This window comes from Morone saxatilis, unplaced genomic scaffold (assembly GCF_004916995.1).
Source record: "Morone saxatilis isolate NCDOM2014 unplaced genomic scaffold, NCSU_SB_2.0 Contig11, whole genome shotgun sequence".
NCBI classification, from domain to species: Eukaryota; Metazoa; Chordata; class Actinopteri; family Moronidae; genus Morone; species Morone saxatilis.
This window is the reverse complement of record NW_023339663.1, coordinates 28,698,709-28,709,689: the sequence shown is the minus strand read 5'-3', so window position 1 is coordinate 28,709,689 and position 10,981 is coordinate 28,698,709. Positions and strand designations below refer to the sequence as shown.

The 10,981-nt window shown below is 38.9% G+C and overlaps 1 protein-coding gene across 1 annotated transcript in view; it reads left to right on the top strand.

Moving 5' to 3' along the window:
* LOC118343414 (mucin-5AC-like) overlaps positions 1-10,981 on the top strand; it is a 25,870-nt gene that overhangs the window by 14,328 nt on the left and 561 nt on the right. Inside the window, exons 13-28 of the mRNA XM_035682216.1 lie at positions 182-346; positions 507-601; positions 696-822; positions 1,651-1,906; positions 3,066-3,115; positions 3,302-3,411; positions 3,518-3,669; positions 4,839-4,977; positions 6,676-6,786; positions 7,049-7,225; positions 7,968-8,207; positions 8,522-8,678; positions 8,884-9,012; positions 9,337-9,484; positions 10,253-10,296; positions 10,479-10,602. Coding sequence (XP_035538109.1) covers positions 182-346; positions 507-601; positions 696-822; positions 1,651-1,906; positions 3,066-3,115; positions 3,302-3,411; positions 3,518-3,669; positions 4,839-4,977; positions 6,676-6,786; positions 7,049-7,225; positions 7,968-8,207; positions 8,522-8,678; positions 8,884-9,012; positions 9,337-9,484; positions 10,253-10,296; positions 10,479-10,602 — 2,224 coding nt within the window. The remainder of the gene's footprint in view (positions 1-181; positions 347-506; positions 602-695; positions 823-1,650; positions 1,907-3,065; positions 3,116-3,301; positions 3,412-3,517; positions 3,670-4,838; positions 4,978-6,675; positions 6,787-7,048; positions 7,226-7,967; positions 8,208-8,521; positions 8,679-8,883; positions 9,013-9,336; positions 9,485-10,252; positions 10,297-10,478; positions 10,603-10,981) is intronic.

Below are 10,981 nucleotides of genomic sequence, written 5' to 3'. Positions count from 1 at the left end.
TTTTTCAAGTTTCACAGCCACCGTAGATTCTCCTTAGAGTTTCCTTAGAAATTGAGAGTGAAGCGAGGGAGTTTCCATCTGCAACTACTACTACTACACCGCTAGATGCCACTAAGTCCTACACACGGTCCTTTAAATGTTTATATATAAACGTATGTGTATGTGTCACCTTATCCAACAGGTTTGTGTGGGAACTTCAACAACATAATGACTGATGACTTCAGGGTAATGAGCGGGCTGGTGGAGGGCACTGCTACGGCGTTCGCCAACACATGGAAAACCAGAGCCAGCTGCCCTGACATCACAACAGGCTTCGGGCACCCCTGTAGCCAGGGCATCAGCAAGGGTACCGCTGTTTTCCAATGTCTTGCCACATCATATCATGTTTGTCATGTATCATATTATATGAAAGCATTCCACATACCTTACACTGCATTTTACCATGCCATTTTTAATGAATATGATGTTTTGTAACCATTTCATTTCTGTATGTTTTTGTGCATCAGAGAGCTACGCCCAGTACTGGTGCTCCATACTAACAGATCCCAATGGAGTGTTTGCTCAATGCCACGCTGTCATTAGCCCCAGCGTATACAAAGATGTAAGTGTGCACATGCAAACCTGTAATGATGAATAAACTTATTAAACTGCTATACCCTTATTAATATTTCCATGTACACTGTGTCTCCTCACAGAACTGCTTGTATGACACCTGTAACTGCGAGAAAAGTGAGGACTGCATGTGTACCGCAGTCTCCTCATATGTCTACGCCTGCTCAGCGGCAGGAATCCAGCTCACTGACTGGAGGAAGACCATCTGCGGTGAGATAAACACTCACCTTTTTTCTTTAACTGTGATAAATGGAGAGGGGCTGGGTTTGTAACAGCTGATCACATGCATCATCAACAATATAAGAGCACTTTGATTTTATTAATTTATTGGTTTCTTTATTGCAGCAAAAACAATAATGATTCTGTGAGGTAAACATTACAAAAACTAAGCACAGCATATACAAAGTTGTCCCACTCCTTTTGGAGCATTGGTCAACTTTCTTCTTTCCTGTACAATGGATCTGTAGCATCTCATATCCTCTATAGCTCGTCTATGTTCAAAAGACAACCACATTTTGAAAATGGATAAAAGATAACAGCAACATAGTCACATCTTAAGCTAATGTTAGCAAAATACTAGCTAACTAACAATTGATGTGAATTAGCTAGCTGGTTAGCAAGTGTTTTGCTGTCATAAGCTATCAGATGTAACTAGCTAACTAACGATTGATAGTGATTAGCTAGCTAGTTAATTAGTGTTTTTCTCTGTAGCAAAACAACTAGCTAGCTAATGATTAACTAACTTAAGAGGTAATATGTCATTTTTAGCATTTAACTTTGGTCATCTTTTAAATGTAGACTAGTCTTACACAAAGCATATAAGTACAGGAAAGAGAAAGATGGCTGAGGCTTGCTTAACTGTTATTGGAGAAAGGCTTAGAAAAGGTCAATATCATTATGTGCCTCTGCAACAAAAAACAATTATTTTTTTAAATATATTTTACTTGTCCTCTCAGAAGTTAATCATGTGCCATACGGTAGTTACATGAAAAACATCTGATACTCATGTTACCACTCAACTCGTATCTCTCCCACTAGGCAAGTTCAGTGAATCATGTCCAGCGGAGACGGTGTACGACTACAACATGATCTCCTGCGGTCGTACCTGCCGCTCCCTCAGCCAGGTTGACTACTCCTGCCAGACCAACTTCACCACAGTGGACGGCTGCGGCTGTGCCGAAGGAACCTACATGAACGAGGAGGGGCAGTGCGTGTTCAGTGCAAGCTGTCCCTGCTATGATAAAGACACCATAATTCCTCCTGGAGAGGTTGTCAGCAAAGACGGCAGCACATGGTAAATAGAGAGTGTGATATTGAGAGTTGGGCATTAAGGGGTCGGGGGTTTACTTTATAGTGAGCAGAGAATTGAGATTATGGACATGGATTTGTTTCATCTCAGGGCATTACAGAGCATAAGTTTTACATTCTGAATTCAGACACTCAAATAAAATGAGTTAAAGTAAACATGGTTAACTAGGTAGACTATAGAGAGTTACTTTAGGAAGAGTCTGTGTAATGGAAACAACATCCCAAAGATGGTGAATGGTAAAATGGAACCCTGTACTGTATTACGCCTCCGACCAAACTCCAAGAGCGCTTTTTTTACACTTAAACGTGGCCCGCAAATCACGCCTTTTCACACAAGCGATTGCAAACCCATCCGAAAAGAAAACTAACCATTTCCATACACATTCACACAATTTGGGGGGTTCCCAGTTAATCTTTTTCCTCAAGGGGATAAACTTTACCACGTTGGCCAAGGGAGGAGAACGGGATCGAACCACAACCTTTCCAATTGGGCGAACCGCTTCCTGGCCTCTGAGCCACAGCCGGCCCTAATAAATAACAGCAACTTCCCACACAGCCCAAAGACTTTACATTACAAAACTCGAGCTAGCTAATGATTGACAGGGATTAGCTAGCTAGTTTGCTTATGTTTTTAACCATCTTTAAACTTTGGTCATCTTTTCTACATAGAAGAGCCTAGCACAAAGTAGAAAGTTGGCCAAGGCTTGCTCAACTGTTATTGGAGCACAGATCAAAATGGGGGCTTAAGAACAAAGTTCAATTCATTTTAAAGGTGCTATATGCAGTTTGTCTTGTGTATGTTGTCACTTGTTATATGATAAAAATATGAAATCATATAAAATAAATCTAACTTAGCTTATATTTAACTTTTTCTGGTGTGACTATAAATTTAGCAATGGTTGGAACCAACTTGGAACATGTGTGAACGTGTTTTTTTCCATTCTACCAATTCTGCCATAATTACAGTGCACCATTACAACAACTAACATTTTATCACAAAGGCAATAGGTTAAAAAAGCAAGGGGAAAGTCAAAGGGCAAGTTAGAGGACATTTCAGCCCGTGTACATCATTACTACTAAGAGGGATAAGACAAGAAGGATTTCAGGATTCTGACTGATGACTCTGTTCCTTCTGCTTCTCACAGTGTCTGCAGACAAGGCGCTCTCAGCTGCTCAGGATTGCAACAAACAGAACGTAGGTTTCCACATATGGATATACTCAAATCCCTGTAATTCTAACAACAACACAAAGTTTGAATGTTATTGTGCTTAGCAGTTGAATTCAACTTGTGAATGGTGTAATGATTCATTTAAAAACTGCCAGGAATTTTGACATGATTATAATCCGCTTTATCATGAACTTGTTATTTATATTACCCAGCTTCATTATCCTGCATTCCCCCCATGGTTTACTTCGACTGCTCCACTGCTCTACCCGGTACCACTGGAACCGAGTGTCAGAAGAGCTGTAGCACAATGGACATGGCCTGTGTAAGTATAGCATAATGCTCACACACTCACATAGGTCAAACGATTCTACACACAGTCCCTGTTTGGCTCACACCCTCTTTTTACCCTCCACCATGGTTGGATACAGATCAGCACAGGCTGTACATCGGGCTGCATGTGCCCTCAAGGCCTGGTGTCAGATGGAACAGGAGGCTGCATCAACGAGACCAACTGTCCATGTCTGCACAATGGAAATGTCTACCAGTCTGGACAGACACTGGTTGAGGGCTGCAACACCTGGTTTGTACAGTGCTTTAAATACACACCAGTATAATACGTACCTGCATGGAAATCTACACACTAAATATTTCTTGTGTTGGCCCACACAATGATTTCATTATTTCGCCTATACAACTAATTTCAAAGATGCCGTTTTACTTAAACACAAATATTAAGATAAGAACGAATAGACATTATATATATATATAAAGTGCTAAATGTCCAATACACATTTATTTTTTATGTAGAGCTGTTTTGTCTCAAGTGCAGGCACATATTTTTGTTTTTCATAACAAAACAATTTCTTCCATTTTCCTTCTTGACTGAAATGCAATTTTTGATATCATTCTCACACAGAAGTTCTATTGGTATTCTAACAAGTAATACACATTCTACATAAGTCTTACTACCTTTAACAGAAATTCTTTAATATTGGCCAAAACCAAAACATACTGTTTTACACACATTTTAAAATTTCAAGTAACACAAGCTCAACTTTGTAAGATAAAAAAGATTGTAGATTAAGCAGCATTTACTAGTAATTTTAAATGACACTAACTTAGTTTTGTAAGTTACGAAACATTCCTGATTAAGTACTTTTTACTAGGTATTTTGTTTTCACAGTATAAATCAAATTAAGTCAGTGTCACTTAAAATGACTAAACCCACAATGTTTTTTTCTAACTTACAAAGTTGAGTTAGTTTTACTTAAAAGTTTTGATATAATAAGTTTCAAAAATTGTTTTTATTAAATGAAGTACTGAAGGAGGTGTGGTTTCATCACATTTTGACATGACAGTTTTATGTTACTAATAAATTCAATGATGTTGATACCTTTATACCAAGCTTTCAACCTATTAATAAATCTACTGTGAAAACCAAAACATTTACAAATTTCAAAAATGAATTGCCATACTCAGTTGAGCAGCATTTTAAACTTTAAGGATAGATACACCGTGTGTTCAAATAGACATATCAGATCTTTGTATAAGCAACTTTGACCTGCTTTGATCCAATCTCAAAAAAATATATTCTGAAATGAAGTAAAATAATTACTAATCCTTTTGATGATGATTCTAATAGATAAAACCCCTGAACATTCCCTAAACATGTATAAAAAATGCTCTTTAATGATTTTTCTAGACATGTTTACATGATTTAAAGTGTGTGTTTGATGTGTGTCTCCCCAGCTACTGCAGTGGAAGGAAGTTCACATGTACCACCAATGTGTGTGATGAAGTTTGCACGATCTATGGTGACGGTCACTACGTCACATTTGATGATAAGCGGTTTGACTTCAGTGGACAGTGTGAATACACACTCCTACAGGTAAAGTGGCTAGAATGACTGATAAACAGTGATTAAAGTTCTAATCCTTAAAATGTTCTGGTCAATTTGGCAACATGGTGACAGCCAGTGCGGTTTAATACAACAGCAAAAAGTCCTCGAGCAGCTTGTTTGTCAGGAATACAATGGAAGCGCAGCCCTGTTTACAGAGCAGCCAGCAGCCAAACAAACTCACATTGTTTAAGTGAAAATGTCAGTTGAAGATCCCCTCCAGACATGTATTACCACATAAACAAACAACAGAACAGTAATATGTGTCTGATATGTTTTTTCCACAAACAAAAGTTTGAAAACACCCCTATCTACTCCTTCTACCTCATTAAATATTTCAGAATCCATGAATATGCATTGTTTTCCTGCTGGATACAAGATGTCTCCTACTTAATGTCCATGTGATGTGCACTGGTGGCTTCAAGTTTCTACATCACACTGTACAAGTTGCATACTGGACCAGGTGTGATGTCACAAATAATGCTCATAGGCCCTCGCACCTTAAATTCAGTTTCTTTCAGCAGTTGAATGTTAAAACATCCTTCTAGTGGCAAACTCTACATAGACATCATTCAAACATCACCCTGTAGGGACAAGATGAAAAACATTTTGTGTGCAGGGGAACTTTAAAAATCTGCCTTCTTCTATCAACAACCTTTATCTGATATCATGTTGCACATGGCTTGAGTGGGCACACTCATTGAAAGAATTACACTGCATTTCCTGTGGCTATTTCATAATCAAATCTACCCTTTGTTTTGCCAGTTGAACACTTAATGTGAAACACCAGCAGGAAGAAATGTTGCATTAGCCTTAGCAATAACTTCAAAAAGCTGTAATACGGCTGTAAGAGAGTGAACCATTAACAGTGAGCCAGATATCAATGAGATAAAATTGCACTGGATTCTGCATCGATTCCTGTAAGGCCCTCATGGGCAATCTGAATCCAGTACGGGAATACACTAAATGGCTTCTGCAGAAAACATTATTGTTGTAACATTATTACTGCGGCCAACGAGACTCCATTGACAAAACTAGTAATGTTATGTCGCAGATAGTCATATAATACTCTTCAAAATGGACTGAAACAAAATAAAACTCACCAAAACTCTTTGTTAGTCTTACTAACAATCACCAACTCTGGTTTGGTCAAAATAAACCCTTAATTCACAGAGTGAGATTGCTGTGAATCAGGCTTCTATGGCTGCTATGCTATTGTAACATGAACTAATCCTTGGGGACAAATGCTTGTTTTAAGTGTCTGACAACGATATGGAAATGATCCCTACAGACATAGACCTCCGTTGACCGTTGTAATTTTACCTTGCATATCATCGTACCATTGTAACTTAATTCAAAGTGGACAGAAACAAAACAAACCTCACCAAAACCGTCGGTTAGTCTTTTCAGTATTCCAACAATCGACACCTCTGCTTTGGTCGAAATAAATCCTTACTTCAAAGGGGTACATGAGAGAAACAGTCTCAGTCGCTGTACAGCTGCACATGGAGCAGACTAGTTATGTAAACAAACCACAGAGAGGCTGCGATAGCAACACAGGCAGACAACACCATGACCATATATATTTATATAGAAAGTAGATGTTTGCAGCTCTACTAATGTTTTAAATATCATATAACCTTTAACAATGATGTCCAGTAGTTACTTTGCATTTCGTGCCTTCCTCAGGACTTCTGTGGCACCGATCAGAGCAAAGGAACCTTCAGAATTATCACTGAGAATGTCCCATGTGGAACCACCGGGACCACCTGCTCCAAGACCATCAAGATCTTCCTGGGGGTAAGCACAAGACACTTACACTGTGCATAGGTTCTGTCTCAAACACTAGATCAATATATCAAACTGAGATTGATATTAACACAGTAAGGTTGGGCTAGGATTATGACTCAAATGACCATCAGTAATGCTGGAACCTATTAGCCTCATAATGCCTTTTATTTGCTAACATACTTGGAGGTGTAAGGTTCACTCTACTCTTACTTGTTCCATCTCACTTACATTGTGCCACAATAAATTGCATGTTTGTCTTATGTTGATGCAGGATAATGAATTCCAACTTAAAGATGAGAACTTCCACGTGGTAAAGGGCAGCAGCCAGGTGTTCCCTTCTCAGGTGCAAAAGATGGGTATTTACCTGGTGGTGATGATCAAGCCGGGACTTGTGCTCATGTGGGACCAGAAGACCAGTCTTTTCATTAAACTCAGCCCGCTGTTCCAGGTAAACAATCAAGTCTGCATGTCTTTTTTGACAGCTGTTAAAAGAGTTATTGGTTATTTAAGCCAGTTAATTTCAGTCTGGCTTATTGTTGAGAATCTTTACAGACATGTGGACATTTTGTTCCATTTTGTTCAATATTTTTGGTTAAGATATTGATGAACAAATACCATATAGTGGCTCTGTGCAATGTAAAAAGGGTTGCTCATAGTGCTGCAATCGCAAAGAATTATCAGCAACCCTACCTTTTTAGCTTTTTAGCCATTTTTAGCTTCCTTCTTTGTTTTACTGTCATCAACCCAGAAAAGGTTAATGACTATTGTATCTAGCTTAAGAACTTCCACAGGAGCTGGTGGGAACAAAACAGGCTAAATTTGTCTGGTAATTTATAGCATTACAGCATTCTGTCTGTTAACACATCGGCCACAACAATTTTAAAAGTCAGGACTATAATAACAATAATAATGTTTTCCCAGACTCTAGAGAAAATTCATCATTTCAACTTTACAAGTTACATTTCTTCTTCTTGGAAATTTGGCAGAAAATGTTACACTGTTATACTGAGGTATTTTTTTAGTCAGCAACTCCTTTTGTACTGGACAGTTGAATATGAGACAGGGCACAGTTGCCATGGGTTTGGTAAATATTACACACAAGGTGTCAGTATCAAATGAAAATGCCAAACCTACAGTTGTGATGTGAATGATGTATTTGTGACGACAACCACTGGGTTCCTCCCTCTCAGGGTCAAGTCTGTGGTCTGTGTGGAAACTACGACGGCAACAGTAAAAATGACTTCACCACACGCTCTCAGGAGACTGTGGCAGACGTTCTAGAATTTGGTAACAGCTGGAAGGTTTCGTCCAGCTGCCCAAACGCCGAACTAATCACCGATCCCTGTTCCTCCAACCGCTACCGGGCAGCCTGGTCCCAGAAACAGTGTAGCATCATCACCAGTGCCACCTTCCAGAGCTGTCATTCACAGGTAACTATGGTGTTAACACATTCACATAACACTATATATCACTTCAACTGCCATGGTATTTGAGAAATTGTATAAATGGTATTGTTTCTCTCCATCTTTGGCACTAAGTGCTCATTGCTGTATTTATCACTTGGGTGGTCTCCCCATTTTGGTAACCCCTGACCTTCTAGCAGGTTCACATTGATAGCAAAACCTATATTATTTCTAGTATTGCTACCAGTGGCACTGCTGTTACTACAACTAGCACAGGATGAGATTTTAGTTACCCTCTACCTTTCTAATTCTGCTAAACAGTACATTATTGTGTGTTCAAGGTTGATCCTGGTCCATACTTTGATTCTTGTGTGAGAGACTCTTGTGCTTGTGACACCGGTGGGGACTGTGAGTGTCTCTGCACTGCTGTGGCTGCCTATGCGAAAGCTTGTAATGAAGCTGGGGCCTGCATTAAATGGAGAACTCCCAAGATGTGCCGTAAGTTTGACCACCATCACACCAGGAAAATCTGAGCCACAGGTGGTTGTCTTTCAAGATAGCCTAGCACATAGCATATCTAAGTACAGGAAAGAAGAAAGTTGAAATGGTTAATTGCATTAGTCAAGACATTTAAATTTGTCATATTAAATAATACCTTTACTTTGTAATAAGACAAAATAAGTAATTGTTGTGTCTCTTGCAGCTATTTTCTGTGACTACTATAATGCCCCTGATGGCTGTGAGTGGCACTACAAGCCTTGTGGAGCTGACTGCATGAAGACATGTAGGAATCCATCAGGAAACTGTTCCAACCTCATTACCGCTGTGGAAGGTACATTAGACAGATCTTAGACTTTGCTTCTCTGGTTATCTGTCTGTTTAGACACAGTGTAAAAGCGTATGGACTATATTTAATGGGGTGGTTGTGGTTCAGGTGGTAGAGAGGGTTGTCCACTGATCACAAGGTCGGTAGTCCAGCTCCTCTTGTCCACATGTCAAATGTCCCTGGGCTGAACCCTATATTATCCCAGCACCTTGCATGGTAGCTCACTGCTATCGGTGTGTGAATGTATGTGAATTGGTACGGAAAGGTTGTATTTCTTTATTTTTTTTTTATTTCTACTGAGGTGAATCAAAATGTTTAATGGTGTTGCAGGCTGCTATCCACAGTGTCCCCCAACCAAGCCCTACTTTAATGAAGACACCATGAAGTGCGTTGCCTGGAACCAATGTGGCTGCTATGATGACAAAGGCACGCATTACGGCATCGGAGATCAGGCTCCATCGGACAACTGTTACTCTTGGTATGTCTCATATAGACAATTAATTTTTACACGAAGGGATTAACACACAATAGGCAATGATGCATTTACCACATTTGGACATGCACACTAGTGATGCAAAAGTAGCACAAGCCATAGAGCCATAATAGCCCCATTAATGCAAAATATTAAATTTTATCTAACTAGAACAAATACTTTAAACATGACATTTCAATTCAACCATTACCAAACCCGCACCCCTATCCCCCAGAATCTTTATTAATGATGATTACATTTCTTTTAAATGTATGTCTATTGACCTCAACACTAAATGTTACATATTTTCACGACAGTCCGACACTTCTCACACCTGTGAGAATCAAAAGTCTATTGGTAACACATATCACAAGTGGGATTAGAAAGCATCTTCATATTGTATCTCAAAATAGGGGACCCATAGATATTTATAAATCTTCTAAAGTACGGTGGCCCTGAGAGCTCAACACACTCTGACTTAAGAGAAAAGATGCAAATGGACAAAACACACCAAATTCAGAAACCGTCTACAAAAAAATGTACATCATTTGCGCAGTATTCAGCACAGCAAATATGAAAAACAACCAAATATGGTAAGATGCTGCAAATATAGAAAACATTTTGAGGTTTGTTTTACATCTTGAAATATAGTTGTGGTTTCTGATGGCATTAGCCAAATGGCTGTTAGTAAAATCATTTTTTTATTGAAAACATCTACAATGAATAACATGCAAGATGGCAATGACATGACCATAACTTCTTTCTATTTCAAAGCTCCTGCACAATCTCAGGAATAAAATGCAGCTACGACGTGAACAGTAAGTATATTCTGACTGAGTGTATATTTTTTATTTACTTATTTATGTAAGTACGAAAAAACTCGTTTATAGTAAATACACTAACAAAAACAAACATATATGTATGTATGTAACAAACTATCCAATATACTATATATTTATATATATTTGCATGATGAAAAGATGATACTCTTCATCTCCAGCTTGCACATGCTTCGTTAACGGAAAGACCTACGAATATGGTGCAACCATTTACAACACAACAGATGGTCTGGGAAGTTGCATCACAGCTGAGTGTGGGGCCAATGGGACCGTAATCAGGACCATGTACTCATGTGTAACTACAACCACCCTTGGCCCTACAACAACCCCGTTTACATTCAGCACGGTTGGAAAAACCACTTCAGGTACGTAATGGTGAAAGCAACACTCAGCAACAAAGCAACAAACAGCAATGTTTTATAAAAAAAAGAAACGTTACTTTTTGAATTGTTCACATAATATATTTTCTGTCACATCCAAACCTCTAGAAACAACAACATTGCAAACAACAACAGAAAGGATTGAGACAACAACATCACAGGAAGTCACAACTGGTCCAGTAACTCGTACTGGTACGACCACGAGAGTACCTCTAAAAACAACAACTGAGGGGACAACAGCAAAACCTGTGGAAACCACCACATCAGAAGAGACAACAGTAACG